Source organism: Suricata suricatta, chromosome 14, assembly GCF_006229205.1.
Source record: "Suricata suricatta isolate VVHF042 chromosome 14, meerkat_22Aug2017_6uvM2_HiC, whole genome shotgun sequence".
Classification (NCBI taxonomy): Eukaryota; Metazoa; Chordata; class Mammalia; order Carnivora; family Herpestidae; genus Suricata; species Suricata suricatta.
This window is the reverse complement of record NC_043713.1, coordinates 34,787,187-34,809,592: the sequence shown is the minus strand read 5'-3', so window position 1 is coordinate 34,809,592 and position 22,406 is coordinate 34,787,187. Positions and strand designations below refer to the sequence as shown.

The 22,406-nt window shown below is 34.8% G+C and overlaps 1 protein-coding gene across 3 annotated transcripts in view; it reads left to right on the top strand.

Annotated features, from left to right (window-relative positions):
- Positions 1 to 22,406, top strand: part of KIAA1328 (KIAA1328 ortholog) — a 336,176-nt gene that overhangs the window by 201,633 nt on the left and 112,137 nt on the right. For all 3 annotated transcript variants that reach the window (XM_029921484.1, XM_029921482.1, XM_029921483.1), the window contains 2 exons: positions 4,341 to 5,014; positions 13,566 to 13,661. In XM_029921484.1, coding sequence (XP_029777344.1) covers positions 4,341 to 5,014; positions 13,566 to 13,661 — 770 coding nt within the window. The remainder of the gene's footprint in view (positions 1 to 4,340; positions 5,015 to 13,565; positions 13,662 to 22,406) is intronic.

The following is a 22,406-nucleotide window of genomic DNA, read 5'->3' as shown; positions in this document are numbered from 1 at the left end:
GTTACATTTGTAAACATCACATAGAAAGCATGGAGCAACAGCTCCAGAAAGAAACACACATCTGTTTTATTTGGGCCCGTTGTGACTTCCATGTGTCCCAGAGGCAATATTTGTCTTCACTTCACTAATAAAATAACTTAATTTCTTATATTCAGCTCCTAACAAGCAGTTTTCTATTTCCCCTCTCTTCATCTTCTTGGTAGCACATAATTCATGCTAGTCATGGATTCTGATTTTCATTTCTAATTTTCTGTGACCCATACCCCAACTTGACTTTTCTACTTATCTGATACAGTCGGCCCCTTATTATTGACAACGTACTATGTGCAGGCCTCAGTGCTACACCTACCAAGGAAGTAAATATATGTCAAAAATTGTTGCAGCAGAGAAGTCAATGATAATAATAGTACTAATAATTATAATAGGAAACATTGTTTGAATACTGACTAGATAGACAATATACAAAGTGCTTTGTGTGAATTATCTGGTCATCACAAGAGCCCTAAGAGGCAGGGCAAGATGTCAGGGTACAACTAAGGACAAACATAAAGAACCTTTCCATTATCTAAAGCATTTCAAGTCACTGTAGCAAAATAAAGCTGGATAACCAAACTCATTCGCTTTAGAAGACAATTTAAGGTAATCGTTGTAACTGTACGAGTCTCTTGGAGATCTCACCTCCCCCTTGTCACCCCACGCACATACCCCATAATGTTCTTGAAAAACATTTGGGTAAATGTAAGAATGTTTTTTCTTCTTTTTATAAATTAGTACCCTTATGAAATGGCACCCTTGATAACTGCCTGTCTGACCACTACATTCAGTTTTAAGGTAGATGTTGTCTTTAATCCCTGTTTTACTGATGAGCAAACTGAGGGTCAGGCAAGTTGAGTATTACTTTTTTATTGCTGTGCAACAAAGTACTACAGATTTACTAGTTTAATACAACATGCACCTGGGACGCCTGGGTGGCTCACTTAGTTAAGCCTCCAGCTTTGGCTCAGGTCATGATCTCATGTTCGTGGGTTCGAGCCCCGTGTCTGGCTCTGTGCTGACAGTTCAGAGCCTGGAGCCTGCTTCTGATTCTGTGTCTCCTTCTCTCTCTTCCCTCCCCCTCTCATGCTCTGTCTCTCTCTGTATCAAAAATAAATAAAACATTAAGAAAATTTTAAAAAATACAACACACATTTATTATCTCACCATTTCTTTATTTCAATTTTTTTAATGTTTATTTTTGAAAGAGAGAGAGACAGAGCACGAGTGCAGAAGGGGCAGAGAGAGGGGGACACACAGAATCTGAAGCAGGCTCCAGGCTCTGAGGTGTCAGCACAGATCCCAACGCAGGGTTTGAATCTACAGACCATGAGATCATGACCTGAGCCAAAGTCGGATGCTTAACCGACTGAGCTACCCAGGCGCCCCATTATCTCACCATTTCTATGGGTCATGCATCAGGCACATGTTGGTTGGGTCCTCTACTCACAGTCTTAGAAAGCTGCAGTCCGGGTGACAGCTGGGCTGCATTTTCATCTGGAACTCTAGGTCCCCTTCCAAGCTCACGAGGTTGTTGGCAGAATTTAGTTTCCTGATGTCTCATTTTTCATTAGCTGTGGGCTGTAAACTGCCTTCTGCTCCAGAGGTCATTGCCACATGACCCCCTTCATTGGTCCTCCCATAACATGTTAGTTTATTTCTTCAAGGCCAATCTCTGATCTTCAGGAGGATACCAGAACCTTTTATAAAGGACTTACTTGATTAGGTCTGGCCTAAAAAAGATAATCTCTTTTTTATTAATTCAAAGTCAACTGATTAGGAGGAGCCTGAGTTAATCTGTAATGTCCCTTTGGCTATATACTGTAGCATAATAATGGGATTAATATCTCATCATGTTCACAAGTTATACCCACATTCAAGGGAGGAGATAATACCATGTGGGCACACAAAGAGGACAGAAGTCTTGGGGACAATCTTAGAATTCTGCCTACCAACATGCACAGTCCCCCATCAGTAATTGGCAAAGCAGTGTTCTCTTTGAGCAAAGTGTGCATCAAAACCATTAAGTTAAACTGTTTCTCATAAACATAAAAAGTTAACTACCAAACAAATATTTTTGAATATTCCAATTACCTGACATTTCCAAAAAAATTTTTTTAATATTCCAAATATGTGACATTTATGAATAATTTAATAATCAGTATCATTAACATAAGTATCAGCTATATCAGTACCTAAACATGTACATATGTAAATAATGCTAAGGAACAAAAATAAGAGCATAAAATGATATGTGCTATTGTTATGGTGCTAACACATGGATTAGGAAATATATGATAATGTAAGAGAATGGATTTAAGTTTCCAGACCTTTAAAAATTCACCTGTCATTTTTTAAATATAATATAATTCTATAGAAAGATAGCTTACCATACAAAGTAGCAGATGATAAATGTTAAATATTTGTTTTGACAGTAAGTGCTACAGAAGTTCAGAGTAGGGGAGATTAATGTAGACTAGAGTTTCCCTTTAGTTTTAAAATATGGTTAATTTTTCTATGTGGTAGTTTATCATAAATTTTGCCCTAGGACTAGTTTCTTCTGTGTAGCTTGCAATCCACTCCTTGTGTCATCTGCTCAATGTAAAGGATTGTGTGTCTTCTTTGAAGAAGACCAAGTCTTCTTCCTAGATGTGGCTCATTCTAATTTAATAGAACTCTTTTAGTATTGCTTTAGAAACTCAAAGCCTTAAGAATCATTGCAATAGCCCCCTTTTATCAGAAGATAGGAGGCATGGATGCCTGGGTGGCTCGGTTGGTTAAGCATCTTGGTTTTGACTTGGGTCGTGATCTCACGAGTCATGGGATTGAGCCTGAGTTAGCCTCTGAGCTAAGCTTGGGACCTGCTCAGGATTTTCCCTCTCTCTCTCTCTCTCTCTCTCTTTCTCTCTCTCTCTCTCTCTCTCTCTCTCAAAATAAATAAATATTTTAAAAATAAGAAAAAAATATAGGAAACATGGTGGTGTTGTATATCTGGTGACATTTTTTAACCAATCAGATCATCATTTTCAACTATTGCAAGGTAAATTGGTTGGATTTTTTTTTCTCCCTTCTGCTAGGGCTCTCTATTATTCATTTATTCCATGTCTCTAGAATAAGATAATCATCTCAACTGTTTATGAGTTAGCTCTAACTTAAAAAGAAGTTGTAGTAGACTGAATAATGCCCCCTCCCCAAAATGTCCTAATTCCTGGAACCTGTGAAAGTCTCTTTATATGACACAAAGGATTTTGTATCACAAGAGACTTTATAGATGTGATTAAGTTAAGGATCTTGAGGAAATTATCCAGGATTACCTGAATGAGGCCAGTGTAACCAAAACAGTCCTGTAAGAGGGACACAGGAAGAGTCAGATGTCCCATGAGACATGTACCTGGCAACTTGTTGGAAACACAGCTTCTGTAACTCGCCTCCAGACTTACTGAATTGGAAACTCTAGATATGACACCCAGACATTCACATTTGACAGTTCCTCCAGGTGATTCTGATACTTGCTAAAGTTAGAGAATCACTGATATAAGCTAAGTTTTGCTTTCCCTGATAGAACAGGCATGAGGCTAAAATGCTGGGAAAGCTCATGCTACTGGCCTGCCAAAAGTGATTTGCAACTGCCTCCTTTCTGCCTGAGTTCTACAGGCTATCATCACTCGAACAGCTTAATTGAAAAATCACTTATGTTTATAGCAGAAATTAAATATGTTTTGTATTTAAATAACTGCTTTTGATTAGAATCATATTTTTTGGAAAGTGCTTGGATAAGCACATGGTGCTTATCTGTGTGTTCTAAAGATATTTATAAAAACAAATCAAATTTCTCATGGTAACTAACATCCTTTTCAGTATAAGATGAACTGTTTTACATCAAATCTCATTGTGTGTAATGGACAATCAAAGGACATTTCAAAGGGTATCTAAGGAGGCTGAGTGGACTTGGCATAGTACTTAAAAATAAACATTTTAAGACCTTAACAATTAATGCTTTTGCCTCTTCTCAAAGTTGATTCTATGTAAAAACTTGTTATTTGCAACTCCTGGGATCTTGCTTAAGCAGCAAATAGCAGCACTTTATTTTTCTCTTCCTTATGGATTTACTGAAATGTAGATTGTTTGAAAATGGGTTTAGCTATGTGGCACATGTCTGTTGAACTGTGTGAATACTATCATTTATTATTTAAGAAGACAAAACAAGAGCTTTGTTTTGGTAAACGTGTATCACTGATTTCTGAAAAGTCAAAAGAACCCCTTTCAGTGTGCTCTTATTTGACAAATGATCTTTTGGTTCCCTTTAGGTATCCAATAGGAAAAGCACTCTTCGGTCTTCAGCTGGGGAACTGGATGGCTCCTACTTGAGTGTAGCCAAATCACAAACTTGTTACCAAACCAAGCAGAGGCCTATGTCTGCAATCCAGGACTCTGCTTCAGAACCCCTTGTGGAGTTTAGGAATAATTCTTTGAAACCAGCAGACTTTCACTATCCCAAAAAGGATCTAGACAGGGTGCCATTAGAGACCAGAACGTGTGATTATGGATCCCCTGGGAAAAAACTAGTAGATGCAGTTCCTACAGAGAAAGCCCCACCAGCGGAATTGAAGATGAAAGAATGCCAACACCTGAGGCCTACTCCATCCAGTCAGTGTTGTGGTCCTAGACTTTCTGAAAACAATGATCATGTTCATGAAAGTCAGCCTACACACATGGCCCCTCAATATTCCAAAACACATCTGGAATCATGCAGTAATTGTGGGATTTCCTGGGCATCCCTGTTGCGTGGTCAAGGGACACAGCAGTCTAGTGAAACTGATGTCAAAAAGCAACTCTCAGAAAATAGAAGGCACCAACTTATGCTTCAGAAAATGGAGCTGGAAATCGAAAAAGAGCGCCTTCAGCATCTGCTAACCCAGCAGGAGACAAAGCTTCTCCTAAAACAGCAGCAGCTTCATCAGTCTCGACTGGATTATAATTGGTGAGTCTTGCCTGTTCTCTCAGTAATGTCTGTGGCTTGGAGAACTCAGTGTAAAATGACTGTTGTGCTAATATAAAGTTGCAAAGGCACAGAGGTTCCTTGGGGTCTTGGCTTCGTGATGTTATATACTACCTATGACAACTAAGTAAATTCCATGTCTTCTTTGGAAGAATTGGAACATTACATTTCCAAAGGGTAGTTTATAATATCTACCTCTGAGCAGTCCATTGTAACTTTTGCTGGATTCTAAAGAGAATATTTTTGAAAGATATTATTACACTGAATCCTCTGCTCGAGGTCATTGTAGAGACTATTAGGCATTAAGTAAAAATTTGAGACTTCAGGATGTGTAATCAGATTGTGAACAGAGAGATAAGTGTCATCACTCCATATTTATGTCTATGCACCATAATATAAAATGTAACAAATGATAAGAGCCTTCTAAATTCAACTTTTTCTCATCATGAAGCATAACCTGTTCAACAACCAATTCCTATAAACTTACCCACATTTAAACCCTTCTCTTTCTCTCTCTCAAAATAAGTAAGTAAATATATAAATAGTAAATTACAAGTTTTCATAGGGAAGTGCATGTATATATGTCCCTGCCATTTCCTTCTTGATCAAACTTACCATTTCCCCTTGGTATATATTCATACGTTCTATGCAGACACATACATCCTATACAGACACACTCAGTATGAATGTCATATTCTTTTACTTCTTAGAGTTAATTTTCTTTCACTTACAGATTCTGCCCAATATTTTTTTTATTCTAATATCTTTGAGAGTTCCATCTTGAAATTTTTCCTTTAGTGTAATACTTTACTTGGAGCAAGAAGTACTCTTTCTCTTTCTCTTTATTCATGATCAGGCAGTTCTATTTTTCACTGTCGAAGGCTGGAGGGTCTTAATGTAACTGAAAATGAAGGCTCTTATAACAAGATTTTCACCAGAGGCCAAAAGATTGCTTCTGTTTGATGACCCCAATGTCTAATCCTCCAGTTAATGTCTAGTCTCTCTTGGTAACTTTATTTAACTAACATTTATTGAATGCCTACGGTATATGAGAAATGGCTCTAGGCACTTAGGATAGAGAAATGAATCAAATGTGGTCATTAAAGAGGGCATAGTCCAGCTGGAGAGAATGGATAATTTTAGAATAGGTTTCATGTTCATTTGAACAGCACATTTATTGAATTAATGCTACAGAATGGCAGTAAATAGGCATTGTGTTCATTTGAACAGCTCTATTTGTTAAAATAATGCTGCAGAATGATAATAAAGTCTTGATTGTTCTCTTGATCATCCTAGCTTAGATGAGAGAGCTATGAAACAGGTTTTCAGCAAGTTTTGCTTATGCATAAATTGTAAAAGTTTATCCATATTTATAGAGCTTTTATAAACTTTTTCGTTTCAATAATTATAGATTAACAGGAAGTTGCATAAATAGTACTGAGAGGTCCTCCCGGTGTCTCCCAATGGCTGTGTCTTACATAACTGTAATACAGTATCAAAATTAGTAAATCAGTATTGGTATAATGTATGCCATTTTACCAGGTGTAGACTTGTGTAACCATCACAACAATCAAACTATTGGAAGTATTTCAACAGCATCCAGGTTTTCCTTCTATTACCCAGTTTGAGTTGTCCACCCTCTTCTGCCCCTGCCATCCTTAACCATTGGAAACCACTAATCTGTTGTCCTTTTTTATCACTTGGGCATTTTGAGATTGTCATATAAATGGGATTATGCAGTGTATGAACTTCCAATGCTGTCTTTTTTCACTCAGTATAATGCCCTTGAGATCCATCTAGATTGTAACATATGTTGTACCTTTTGACTGTAGAGTAGTAGTCCATGATATGGCTATACCATGATCTGTTTAAGCATTTATCTATTAAAGAACAACTTGGTTCTTCGCCTATAACGAGGAGAGTAGTTGCTATGTACATTTTTATAAAAGTTTTGGTGTGGACTAAGGTTTTCATTTCTACAAATAAAAGTTAGGAATGTGATTGCTAGATCATATGGTAAGTGTATATTTAGTTTTAAAAAATTAAATATATACTTAGCATATACTACGTTTAGTATAAAATATGTCTTTACCAGCATTTGGAATTGTCACAAACTTTATTTTGCCTTTTCTAATCTGTGTGTAGTGATATTTCGCTCTGGTCTTAACTTGCATTTCCCTAATGGCGAGTGATGTTGAAAATCTTTTCATTTGCTTGTTTGCTCTACTTCCATCTTTTTGGGTAAATTGTCTCTTTAGTAACTTTTGCCTATATTCTATTTGGACTTCTTGAGGTTTGTTAAATTTTGAGAGCTTTTTATATATGCTAGACACTTCCTTTCTCAGATAGGTGGATTGCAAACGTTTTATCCTATTCTGTAGCTTGTCTGTTTAATCTTACTAAGGATATTTCACAGAGCAAAATTTTTTTATTTTGATAAAGTTTAATTTATCAATTTTTCTGTTTATAGATTATATAAAGTTTTTGTCATGAATGTTTGTTGAATTTTCTCAAATCCTGTTTATGCATCAATTAAAGTGATCATGTGACTTTTTTAAAATTTAGCCTGCTAATATGGTGGATTGTATTTGTTAATTTTTGAATATTGACCTAGTGTCGCATTCCTGGAATAAGTCCCCTTTGGTCATAGTGTAAAATACTTTTTTATACGTTACCAAATTCCATTTATTAATTTATTAAGGGCATTGCATCAGTATTGGTGAAGAATTTTGGTCTGTATTTTTCCCTTTTTTGTACTGTCTTTGTCTAATTTTGGTATCAAGGTAATCCTGGTCTTGTTTATTAATTTCATTCATTTGTTTATTATTTTCTTCCTTCTGCTTGTGTAGGATTTATTTTGCTCTTGCATTTTTAAAGTTCTTAAGCTGGGAGCATAGATTATTAATTGGAGACTTTTTTCTTTTCTGGTAGAACCATTTAGTGCTATAAATTTCCTTCTCAGCACTGTTTTAACTATGTCTTAACATATTTTGGTATATTCATGTATTCACTTAGTATGATGTTTCTCTAGGCTCATCCATGGTGTTACAAAAGTCAGGATTTTCATCTTTCTCATGGCTGAATAATATATATTTTTATATATCTTTTTTATCCATTCATGTGGTAACAGACACTTAGGTTGTTGCCATTATGAGTAATGCTACAATGAATGTGAGAGTGCAGATATCTCTTCAAGATATTCACTTCATTTTCTTTAAAAATATATCCAGAAGTATGATTGTGGGATCATATAGTAGTTCTGTTTTTAAGGTTGGTTTGTGTTTTTTTTAGAAACCTCCATACTGTTTTTCATAATGACTGTACCAATTTACATTCCTACCAACAGTGTATAGGAATTCCCTTTTCTCCATATCCTGCCCAACGTTTGTTATCTTTTTATCCTTCTGATCAAAGCAACAGGTGTGAAACAATATCTCACTGTAGTTTTGATTTGCATGTCACTGTCAATTAGTGATGTTGAGCAACTGTTCATGTACCTGTTAGTCAACTTGTATGTCTTCTTTGGAAAAATGTCTTTTCAGTGCCTCTGCCAATTTTTTAATTAGGCTAATTGGAGTTTTTTGCTATTAAGTTGTGTAAGTTCCTTGTATGTTTTGAATATTAACCCCTGTGTGTATCTGTGTGTGTGAGTGTGTGTGTGTGTGTGTGTGTGAGTGAGAGAGTGAGAGAGAGAGATCATATATATATATATATATATATATATATATATATATATATATATGATTTGCAAATGTTTTCTGTCACTCTATATGTTGACTTTTCATTTTTATAATTTATTTCTTTTGCTGTGCAGAAGCCTTTTATATTGATGTGGTCTCACTTATTTTTACTAGTTTTGCCTGAGCTTTTGGTGTCAAAGCCAAAAACTCATTGCCAAGACTAATGTCAAGGAGTTTTTCTCTATGTTTTCTTCTAGTAGTTTTACAGTTTTAGGTCTTACCTTTAAGTCTTTAATCCAGTTCAAATTAGTTTTTCATTCTTTTGCATGTGGATATCCAATTTTCCCAACACCATTTATTGAAGAGACTGTTCCTTCCCCATTGCATCTTCTTGGTACGCTGAACAAAGATTAGCTGACCATATATGCTCAAGTTTATTTCTGGACTTCCTATTCTATTCTGTTGGTCTTTATGTCTGTTTGTATACCATCACTATACCATCACTGTTTTGATTGCTATAGCTTTGTATTGTTTGAAACTAGTAAGTGTGATGCCTCCAGCTTTTTTCTTTCTCAGGATTAATTTGGCTATTTGGGGTCTTTTTGGTCCTGTATAAATCTTAGACTTGTTTTTTCTAATTCTGTGAAAAATTCCAATGGAATATTGATAAAGATTGCATTCAACCTGTAGGTCACTGTTGGTAGTATTGGCATTTTAACACAACTAATTCTTCTAATCCATGAACACAAGACATTTTTCTATTTATCTGTGATTTCCTCAATTTCTTCCAACAGTTATCTTATAGTTTTAGTGTAAAGATCTTTTACCTCCTTGGTTAAATTTATTCTAAGTGTATTGTTCTTTCTTTTTTTTTTTTAATGTTTTATTTATTTTTGATACAGAGAGAGACATAGCATGAGAGGAGGAGGGGCAGAGAGAGAAGGAGGCACAGAACTGGAAGCAGGCTCCAGGCTCTGAGCTGGCTCTCAGCACAGAGCCTGACGCGGGGCTCGAACCCACGAGCGTGAGATCTGACCTGAGCCAAAGTTGGAGGCCCAACCGACTGAGCCACCCAGGCGCCCCTATTGTTCTTTCTGATGCAACTGTAAACGGGATTGATTTTTAATTTATTTTTTATGTAGTTCATTGTTAGTGTATAGAAATTCATATGATTTTTGTATCCTGCAATTTTAGTGTATTTGTTCTTTAGTCTTAACAGTTGTTCGATGGCATCTTCATTGTTTTTTATACATAAGATGTGTCAGAAAACAGACACAAAATTTTACTTTTCTTTTGATTGAGGTATCTTTTATCTGCTTTTCTTGCCTATTTGCTCTGGCTGGTACTTTCAGTATTATGTAGAATAAAAGTGGCAAGAGTGGGGATCCTTGTCTTGTCCCGGGTCTTAAAGGAAAAGTTTCCAAACTTTCACCATTGAATATGATGTTAGTAGTGGGCTTCTGATATATGAACCTTAATTATGTTATGTTCTTTCTTTATATATAAATATACATATACACACACATATATATGTGTGTATATATTTATATATGTGTGTGTATATATACATATATATTTATATATAAATATATATATTTATGTTTTTTATTTATTTTTGCGAGACAGAGAGACAGCACAAGTAGGGGAGTGTAGAGAGAGAGGGAGATACAGAATCTGAAGCAGGCTCCAGGCTCTGAGCTAGCTGTCAGCACAGAGCCTGACACGGGGCTTGAACCCACAAACCATGAGATCATGACCTGAGCTGAAGCCGGACGCTTAACCGACTGAGCCACCCAGGCGCCCATGTTATGTTCTTTCTATACTCCATTTCTTGAGAGCTATTATCATGAAAGGATGTTGGATTGTACCAAATGCTTTTTCTGCATTTATTGAGATGATCGTATGACTTTTATGTTTTATTCTATTAATGTGGTAAATTCCATTTGATAGTATTTTGTTGAGGTTTTTTTTTCATCTATATTAATTGGAGTTATTGACCTATTTTTTTTCTTGTAGTGTCCTTAACTGGCTTTGGTATCACGATATTGCTGCCTTGTATAATTTGGGAGTGTTCCTGCCTACTCAATTTTTTGGAAGAGTTTTAGAAAGATGTGTATTAATTCTTCTTAAAATGTTTGGTAGAATTCACCAGTGAATCCAGTCCTGGATTTTTCTTTGTCATAAGGTTTTGCTCACTGGTTTAATCTAATCCTTAGTGATTTTTGGTCTGTTAAGATTTTCTGTATCTTCATGATTCCATTTTGGTAGGTTGTGTATTTCTAGGAATTTATCATTTCTTCTGGATTATCCAGTGTTTGGGCATATAACTGTTTATAGTAGCCTCTTATGACCCTTTGCGTTTCTGTGGTATCAGGTATAGTGTCTTCTCTTTCATTTCTGCTTTTATTTGAGTCCTCTCTTTCTTCTTAGTCTAAAAGTTTGTTAATTTTGTTTATCCTTTCAAAAAACCAGCTTTTAGATTCAGTAATCCTTTTTATTATTTTTTTAGTCTCTTATTTCTATTCTGGCCATTGTTATTACCTCCCTTCAGCTAACTCTGGCCTTGGTTTGTTTTTCTTTTTTATAGTTCCTTGAAGTATACTTCTAGGTTATTAGAGATCTCAATTTTTGTGCTTGCTTCGGCAGCACATATACTAAAATTAGAGATCTCAATTTTTTCTTTTTTAAATTTTTTTAATATTTATTTTTGACAGAGAGACAGACAGACAGACAGACTGTGAGTGAGGGAGAGGCAGAGAGAGAGGGAGACACAGAATCCCAAGCAGACTCCAGGCTCTGAGCCATCAGCACAGAACTTGATGCAGAGCTCAAACTCAGGAACCGCAATATCATGACCAGAGCCAAAGTCATATGTTTAACTGACCGAGCCACCCAGGCACCCTGAGATCTTTCTTTTTTCTTAGTGTAGACATTTATAACTATAAACTTCCCTCTTAGAACTGTTTTTGCTGCATTTCATAAATTTTGGTATGTTGTGTTTCTATTTTCATTTGTTTCAAGATATTTTTTGGTGTCCCTGTTGATTTCTTCTTTGACTCACTGGCTGTTCAGGAATGTGTTGTTTAATTTCTATTTATTGTGAATTTTCCCATTTCATCCTGTTATTGACTTCTAGTTTTATAACATGTGTTTGGAAAAGGTATGATTTCAGTCTTATTAAATTTGCTAAGAATTGTTTTGTGACCTAACATGATCTGTCCTGAAAAATGTTCTGTTTATACCTGAAAAAATATGTGTTCTGCTGCTATTGGATGGTATGCTCTGTGTATGTCTGTTAGTTTTATTTTATATAAAATATATTTCAAGTCCAGTGTTTCTTTAATATCTGGATGATCTCTCCATTGTTGAAAGTAGGGTATTGAAGTGATCTCCTGTTATTGAATTGTCTGTTTCTCCCTTCAGATATATAGTATTTGCTTAATACATTTAGGTGCTATTGTGTTAGGTACACATATATTTACAGTTGCTAATATCTTCTTGATGTATCAACCTTTTTATTATGTAGTGATTTTCTTTGTCTCTTTTTATAATTTTTGGTTTGTCTATTTTGTCTGATAGAAGTATAGCTTCCCTGCTCTCTGCATTTACCCACCTACCTATATGTTACTACCAAATATTATTATAAAATTTAAGTTCCTAGAGGGTAATCTACTTTTTTTTGGTAAATGTTTATTTACTTTTGAGACAGAGAGTGTGAGGGAGGGACAGAGAGAGGGAGAAAGAGAAAATCCCAAGCAGGCTCCATGCTATCAGCTCAGAGCCCCAGGTGGGCCTCAATCTCACAAACTGAGATCATAACCTGAGCTAAAACCAAGAATCGGACACTTAGCCAACTGAGCCATCCAGGTGCCCCCTACATATTTTTCTTTATTTATTACTGTGCATAATTAGTGGCAGTTAGAAGAATGTCTTTAACAATGATGGAAATGATAATGCCGTTTTAATAATATTTTCACCTATTCATGGTTTTATTTCATAGTTAAAGAATATACTTCTACAGATTTCATTTCTAAAAATGAACTAGAGAATATTTCTAAAAAACTTAGAAAATGGGTAGAAAAGGTGTCACTGGTTAATTGCCATCTAGACTCTAGTAGAACATTCTAATTTCTTTAGCTGCCTTCCCTCCTCAGCACATGGAGGATGGGGCTAGTTAGCATTGCTGATTAGAATTTCTTCCTGTTTCTGTGATCTTAAGAAAACACATTGGTCAGTGAAACATAGCCCCAGTTCTTTGAATTGCCAATATGAGAAATATGGATATAATAGGCAGGGTCAGTGATACTTAGTGTTACTAGAATTCCCATTAAGACTCTGGTAATCAAAATACACTTGCTTAGGAGTGAATAGAAAAAAACTTGATGTTTCTAATGAAGAAACTTAAAGTACTCCTAAAGCCCCTATAATGTTGAGGTTTTAAATGATATACTGACCAACTCAGTCTTCCCCAACTCTTCTGTAAATAAAGAAAATTTTGATTCCTGTATAACTTCTTTTTGTTTATTTTATTTACATCATGTGTGTATTTAGGAAGTACCCATTTATTTTGACAGATTGAGAGGGGTTTTTTTGTTAATATTTTATTTTTGAGAGAGACAATGACAGAGCATTAGCAGAGGAGGGACAGAGAGAGAGGAAACAAAATCCCAAGCAGGCCCCAGGCTCTGAGCTGTCAGCACAGAGCTCAAATTCCTGACCTGAGCCACAGTCAGATGCTCAAACAACTGAGCCACCCAGGCGCTCCAACAGATCAAGTTTTTAATTTGAAAATAATTATTTAAGGTCTATCTGAAAGAATCTGGTCTTCCAAGGATTACCATTTTTTTTTTCAGGTTAAGAAATCAAGCTGTATGTAAGTCAAGAGAACTTGTTGCCACTAAAGCCCAAGGACTCAATCTGGATATGAATGGGGATGACTCTGGACCAAGGTAAACCTGAGTTATGGGTGGGTAAAAGCAAGAACATGTAGGATACAGACATTAAGGCACAGATATTAAGGATATTTTTGGTATGTTTTTACAGCTTTATATAGGTACAGTTTTCTGATAATATGAATAAATGCATTCTCACTATAAAATTTTTTAGAAAAGTATAAAGAATAAAAATCATTCATGGTCCTACCATTCAGAGATGATCCTTTGAGCCTCTGCCTCTTTCTATCTTTCTTTTACAATAATATTCTATTTTGAATAATAGAGATTATACTTATGCAGAATATTAATTTTTGCTTTTTTCACTAACATTTTCTGATATAATTTATTTTATGAAAACTTGATGTTAATTCATTCAACAAATTTATTTTGTGACAAGTATTGCTCAATATTTATCTATTAGTCTATTATTGGATAATATAAGGTTTCACTATTATAAATTATGGCTTGAAGAACCTTTCTAGAATAAATTTTTTACTTCATCTCTACCTATATCTTTGGTATGGATTCTATAAATGGAACTACAAACTCAAAATGCATATCAGTACTTTTAAGATGCTTGTTCAAATGGCCCAGTTGCTTTCCATAAAAGTTAAATCAGTTTTCACCATCAAAGCTATGTATGAGAATTCTCTTTTCATGAAATTTGAAGAACTGTTTGCCATTATTTGTTCAAAAAAATTTTTATGTATTCTCTTCCTTCCTTCCTTCCTTCCTTTTGGATTTCATTTACAGGTGTATTAGATTTTTACTGAAGTTCCTGACTCTCTGCTAATTTTTTAGAATCTTTTTTTCCTTTATTCTTCATCGTGGGTAATTCCTATTGATCTGCTCTCAAGTTCATTTCCAATCTGCTGTTAAGCCCATAGAATGATTTTTTTTTAATTAGATATTGGATTTTTCAGTTTTAGAATTTCCATTTGTATTCTTCTATTTCTCTGCTGAAATTTCCTTTTTTATTCATTACAAACATATTTTTCCTTTTAAAATGCTTGTGTCTAACATCTGGAACATCTTGGGTCTTCTCTCCATTGATCAGCTTTAATCTTGAGGATTGGTCATGTTTTCCTTTATACATTTAGCAGTTTTTTATTGTATCCTGGTTTTGTGAATGACTCTAGAATTCAATTATAGTCCTCTAAGCAATGTTAATTTTTGTGTGTTAGCAAGCAGTTAAATTGACTGAATTCAAATCCCAAGCCCTATCTCCCTTGTGTAACAGTGAAAATCACTGCTGAGTTTTTTAAACTTTAACTGGGATGGATGCTTGAGTCCGCTTCATTCGCATGTAGCTCAGCCATCAGCCCGAACTGGCAGGGTTGTTACACAGAATCGGAGGCTTTTACTCCATCCCTCGCCCTCTCTGGGATGTTTCCCTTTTCAAGTGCTTTGGTCAGCTCAGATTCTGTTCTCTGGGTCTTTAAGACCAACCTTCAGCTGAAAGCCATTAAAAAAGAAATCGAGGACTCTCCCAGTGCCTCTGTGCTCCTTCGAGTGCTGGTTCTCTTCCAGTTTCTGCATGTTTTCCATGACTCTTCAGTGTATCAGTTCTGTTTGTTTGTTTTCTCCCCGAGTTTATGTTGTTAACTATGGGAGTTGGGGACCTATAGAAACTCTTCAGCTATTATTAGAAGCAGAACCGAATAATTCTTATTTCAGACAATTTTGCAATCTTTTAATTGGGGTGAAATACACATAATATAAATTTACCTTTGGAACCATTTTTAGTTTGTAATTCAGTAGTGTGAAGTATATTTACATTGCTATGTAAGCAATGCAAAACTGAAACTCTGTACCCACCAAACTACTGCACATTTCCCTGCCAGCAACCGCCTTTCTGCTGTTTCTGTAAGTTTGATTACTCCAGTTACCTCATGTAAGTGGAATCACATAGTATTGGCTTCTTTATGACTTACCATAATTTATTTTTTATTTAATTTTTATTGCTGTTGATCTCAAGCTTGCACATACTTTGAAAAGTCAACCAGTTAAACATGACTTATGCAAAATAGCAGCTGCCTATACTTTGGAGCAATGGTACTCCCAACTTTCACTCTTTAAGAGAGAAAAAGTTTTGACTGTTTGAGATGTTTCTTGTTTATCTGTTTCTTCTAGCATTATATCCATACTGCTGGATAACAGACTTATGCAGGCATTGGTTATTGACTTTCTGCTATGAAAAATAATGATTTAGTTCTCACAGGTAACCATCTGTTTGCTCTCCCCCTCTTTTCTCACTTTTCCCTCCATTTCTTCCTTCTCCCTTTTCCTCTTTTCCCTTTAATGTCCATGCCCACAGATATGTTTTTTCCTTCTTCCTCTCAGTATAAGTATATTACAGTATACTTACAATAAGGCTGTATATATTTTATACATAGCTGGGCCATGTACTATATGATTACTATATTTAATTTTTACATAACTGTTTTCTCTAAAGCTTAGAAATGCCTTATTTAATTTTCTTTGTAATCATTCATTTGTGTATTCACCCAAATATTTATAAGGTTTCCAGCCAGGTGTTAGATACATCCTAAACTTTGGAGGATATAGCAGTGCACAAAACACAAAAATTTCTAACCTGTGTAACTTAGATTCTCATGTCTTGTTATTCCCAAACCATCCAGAAACTTTAATTCCCTGAATATTTTTAGTCACATTAGTTATTCTGTCATATCTTCATTGCATTCTTTTGTTGCTATATTCCCTTTTTTCTTCTTTCTTTTTCTTTTTCTTTTTTTTTAAGATATCCGTCCTAGGGTCCTCTGTAATCCTGCTTATGTATTTCCTTGCTTGTGGTAGAAGAAAATATGTAAAATGCAGATAAGCCACAAGAAGAAATTAACACATACCCATAATCTCATCTTCTAAAGACAGTCTTGGTATATAACTTCTAGATCGCATTTCTTTATGAGTATGTATGCAATGTGTTGATATTATACATTTTGTTTCATTTTCCACTTTTTAAAAATTGAAGCATAATTAACATACAGTGTTATATTCATCTCAGGTGTATAATATAAATTCAACAATTTTATACATCACTCAGTGCTCATCAAGATCAAAATACTCTTAATCCCTTTTATTTCACCCATTCCCCACCCACCTCCCCTCTGGTAACCATCAATTTGTTCTGTATATTTAAGAGTCTGGTTTTTTGTTTGTCTCTTTTTTCCTTTGTTCATTAGTTTATTTTTTTTTTAATTCTTTTTAATGTTTATTAATTTTTGAGAGAGAGAGACAGAGCACAAGTGGGAGAGAGTCAGAGAGAAAGAAAGAGACACAGCATCAGAAGCTCCAGACTCTGAACTGTTAGCACAGAGCCCGATGTGGGGCTCGAACCCACAAACTATAAGATTATGGCCTAAGCCAAAGTCAGTGCTTGTCAAGATAAGTGTACTCTTAATCCCTTTCACCTATTTAACCCATCCTGCCACACACCTCCCTTCCAGTAACCCTCTGCTTATTCTCTATACTTTTTTGTGGCCAAGTAATATTTCATTATATATATATACCACATCTTCTTTTCCATTCATCTATAGATGGACACTGGGTTGCTTCTATATCTTGGCTATTGTAAATAATGCTGTAATAAACACAGGAGTACATGTGTCTTTTTGAGTAGGTGTTTTTTGTTTTCTTTGGGTAAATGCTTAGTAGTAGAATTACTAGATCATATGGTAATTCTATTTTTAATATTTTGAAATATTAAATACTGTTTTCTATGGAGGCTACACTGATTTGCATTCCCACCAATGGTGCATGTGGGTTTCTTTTTCTCCATTTAGCCAATACTTATTATTTCTTGTGTTTTTAATATTAGCTATTAAGACAGGTATAAGGTGGTATTTTGTTGTGGTTTTCATTTCCATATCACTGATGGTTAGTATTGTTGAACATCATTTTATGTGTCTGTTAGCCATCTGTATTCTTCTTTGGAAAAATATCTATTCAGGTTCTCTAGTCCAATTTGTAATCAGATTATTTGTTTTTTTTGGTATTGAGTTCTATAAGTTCTTTATATATTTTAGATAGTAGTCCTTTTAATAAGATGATTATATGGTTTTAATTTGTTTTCTTATTAATGTGATGTATCATGTTGATTGATTTGTACATATTGAACTATTTTTGCATCCCTGGAATAATCATACTTGATAGTGGTGAAAGATTTTTTTAATAGTCTATTTTCAAATTGGTTTTCATAATACACCCAGTGCTTCTCCCCCACAAGTGCCCCCCACCATGACCATCACCCCCTTCTCTCCTTCCCCCTCCCCCTTCAGTCCATGGTTCGTTTTCAGTATTCAATAGTCTTTCATGATCAAAGTCCCTCACTCTCCCCAGCTCTCTTTTTCTGTAGTGTGTTTGATCAGTTTCCCAGTATTTTTTTAATTTTTTAAATGTTTTTATTTATTTTTGAGAGAGAAAGAGAGAGAGAGACAGAGAGACAGAGAGACAGAGAGACAGCATGAGTAGGGGAGGGTCAGAGAGAGGAGGAGTCACAGGATCTGAAGACAGGCTCCAGGTTCCGAGCTAGCGGTCAGCACAGAGCCTGACACGGGGTTCGAACCCACAAACCGTGAGATCATGACCTGAACCAAAGTCGGAGGCTTAACCAACTGAGCCACCCAGGAGCCCCTAGTTTCCTAGTATTTTGTTGAAGATTTTTGCACCTAAATTTATCAGAGATATTAGCCTGTAGTTTTTTGGGTTTGGTATTGCTTTTTGGTTTTGGGGGGTTGGTGGGTAAGTTTCTTGTAGTATCTTTATCTGGTTTTGGTATGGGGGTAATGCTGCCCTCATTGAATGAATTTGGAAGCTTTCCTTCTATTGTTTGGAGAACAATAGGTATTAACTCTTTAAATGTAAGGTAGAATTCACCCGTGAGGCCATCTTGTCCTGTAGTTTTGTTTTTTGGGAATTTTTTGATTACTGATTCAATTTCATTGCTAGTAATCAGTCTATTCAATTTTTCTGTTTCTTTCTGATTCGGTTTTAAAAAGTTATATGTTTCTAGAAATTTGTCTCTTCTAGATTGTCCAATTTGTTGGTATATATTTTTTCATAATATTCTTTTATAATCCTTTGTATTTTTGTAGTGTCAGTTGTTACTTCTCTTTCGTTTCTGATTTTATTTATTTGAGTCTTAATTCTTTTTCTTGATGATTCTGACTAAAGTCTTATCAATTTTGTTTAACTTTTCAAAGACCCAGCTCTTAGTTTCATTCATCTGTTCTATTGTTTCTTTAGCCTCTATTTTATTTTTCTGTTCTAGCTTTACAATTTCCTTCCTCCTACTGGCTTTGGGTTTTGTTTGTTCTTATTTTCTAGCTCCAAAGGTATAAGATTAGGTTGTTTATGTGAGATTTTTCTTATTTCTTGGTTAGTCATAATTGCTACAAAATTTCCTCTTAGAAAAGCTTTAGCTGCATCCCAAAGCTTTTGGACTGTTGTGTTTTCATTTTCATTTGTCTCTATGTATTTTTTGATTTCCTATTTGATTACCTGGTTGACCCATTCATTGTTTCGTACCATGTTATTTTTCCTCCATGTGTTTGTTTTGTGTTCTTTCCCAATTTTTTTCTTGTGACTGATTTTTAGTTTCAGTTTTAGTTATGGTCAGAAAAGATGTAATATAATTTCAATGTTTTTAATTTATTGAGATGTGTTTTTTGGTGTAACATTATCTATTCTGGAGAATGTTCCATGTGCACTTGAAAAGAATGTGAATTCTGCTGTTTTGGTATGGAATGTTCTAAATATATCTGTTATGTCCATCTGGCCCAATGTATCATATTCCAGCTTATTTTTAGTTACACTTTGTGAAATTTCAAAAGAAAAACATTTTTTCTCATAAAAAGTAAAACATCCAAAGAAAAATCAAGAAAAAATAGTCCTCGCTTCTTCCTTATTCCGTTCCCTATCCTGACTATCCTGGTTGAATTAGTGTCAGTTAGCACACTGATCTGTATCCTTCTATTACCTTTCTTTATGCCTATCTGTATCTATATATCTATGTATCCATGTCTATATCTATATATAACATCAATAAACATTTGAGATAAAACTGAACATATTACTTGTTAATTACCCCCCCCCAAACACACTTAACAGTACTTAATGGTTATCTATCAGATTTTTAGATAGAGAACTGTAGTAAGCAGAATAATTGCTCTCCAAAGATTTCTGTGTTCTAATCCCCAGAAACTCTCAATATGTTACCTTACATGGCAATAGAACTTGGCAGATTTGCTCAAGGGAACAGACTTTGAGATGAGGAGATTATCCTGGATTATGTGGGTGGGCCCAGTATAATCACAAGTCCTGAAAAAGTGGAGAATATTTTCTTTTTGGGTCAGAGAGATGGGATGGAAGGAGAAGAGATTCCAAGCATAAGAGTAACTTCACCTGTCATTGCTAGCTTTGAAGATGGAGGAAGGAGGTTACAAGGCAAGGAACGTAGGGAGCTTCTAGAAATTTAGGACAGTCCTCAGCTGACAACCAGTATAGTAGTGGAGACCTCAGTCCTCCAACTGCCAGGAAATTAATTCTGCCAGCAACACAAATGAGCAAGGAGACATTATCCCCTAATACCTCTAGAAATGAACATAGCCCTGCCTATACCTTCGTGTTAGCCCAGTGAGACCTGTGTCAGACTCCTGACCTACAGAACTACAGAATAATGCATTTGTGTTATCAAAGACACTAAATTTGTGATAATTCATATAGTATCAATAGAAAACTAATACAAACACTAACTTGTTTTATATTAAGGCATAATAGTCTGTGGTTTCTGTATATACTATATCTTATCTAGTATTTTTATTGTTGGACATTCAAGTTGTTTCAAGTTCTTTACTACTATGCATAGGTTGCAACAAGCATGACTGTACTTACAGTCTTATGTTCTAGTACTTGTATATTTTAAGAATAAATTCCCCAAAATAAATAAGTCAAAGGCTATTTTTACATAAAGGTATTTTGATATAATTTATAGTTATAAATTGTAAGATTCCCTGCCAATTTTCTTTTCTACATTCAATTCATACTCCTGCTAGTAATTTATCAAAATTTGCATTACTGCTGTTCAGGGAAGGGTAGTGAATGCTTTACAAACTAATGCTCCAGTCCAAGAGATGTCTATGCCTTTAAAGTTGAGGTTCATCTGGGCATTCATGTCCTGCGTTCCAATTATGACAAAAATAAGGCAAACTATACACTGTTTCCAAAAATGTTTTCTAATATGACTTTTATAATACCGTAGGCCTTTTAAAATGTTTATCTACATTGTAAGAGTTTGAATAAACTCTGGCAACTGCCTGCAAAGTCTGACAGTCTTTGGAAAGCCAAGAATTCTTACTCAGTAGTTTTTAAATTATTTAATCTAATGTGAGATCCAAAGAAGTAAAGGTGATGAGTTCATCTATCTCCTTGATTCAGTTGGCTATGAAAATAATATTATCTCCACTAACCCCAGAAAGAGGGAGAGAGTCAAGAGAGAGTACATACAGCTTGAGGAGTCTTTGAAGAATTATTTAAACAAAAGTGTCTGCTGATTTCAGAAAATATAATCAAGAATTGTTGTTGGAAATGACCTTCTTTCTGCCTTGCAGGCTCTTTGATTTTTGCCAGTAGAACTCCCAAGGTAAAATTTAATTTTAAGCTAAATTTTGTTTATTTGGAAATTTAAATTATCTTAGTATTAAAAATGTGTATTTAAAATATTAAACTTACTCAAGTGAGGCATTAAGAATTTGGAACTAAAATAAATGAGATAATGAGGAAGCGACAAACATCTTTTTTATAATTAACAACTCATTTTGAGCTAATTATATACAATTACCAAAATCTAATTGCAATTTATTTTCTATTATCTGTGGGAAGAATCACAGGCAAGGGAGCTTACATTGCTGCCTCTTGCATAAATGCTATAGAATGAAAATAAATAATATGTGAAACCTTAATGACAAATAAGAGCAAATAGTAGGGCACAGCTGAGGCAAACCATTGGAAGATAATTATCACATGAAAGATGATAATGACTTAAGAAGTCACAAGAACTCTGATTGCTTATAGGTTCTCTGGTTTGTTTTTTATTTTGATGTCTCTTTGTTGGCTATGCAAAGAGGACCCTTATTAATTAACATAGTTCTGTAATTATGCAGATTTCTAAAAATCTGACCATTTTTGTATTTTTATATAATACTGAGCAATAATTTTTTATTAAACATCTATTATTAATTTAAAAAACTGGCTTGCTAAGTACTACAGGAAATATCCAGAATCCCCTACCATCAGGTACTCCAGTAGGAGAGTAAGGCAAATGTACCAACATTTATCATCTATTAGATAATATAAGGACTACAAAAGAAATAGAAAAAGATTAAGAAAAGGTTTTTGGAAGTGGTAATATTTGTTTTATTTTTTAATTCAAATTTTATTTTTTTGAGAGCCCAGCTTTATTCTATTAAGCCAGAAAAGAATGAGATTTACAAAACTATAAAACAAAACAAAACAAAAAACAATGCTATCCTCTTCACTCATGCTTTTTGTTTTGAAAAATATACTTATTATTCACAAAGTATGATTTGTGTATTAATGCATAATATTTTGCTATTACTTTTATTTTTTTAATAGTTTATTGTCAAATTGGTTTCCATACAACACCCAGTGCTCTTCCCCACAAGTGCCCTCCTCCATCACCACCACCTCTTTCCCCCCTCCCCCTTCCCCTTCAACCCTCAG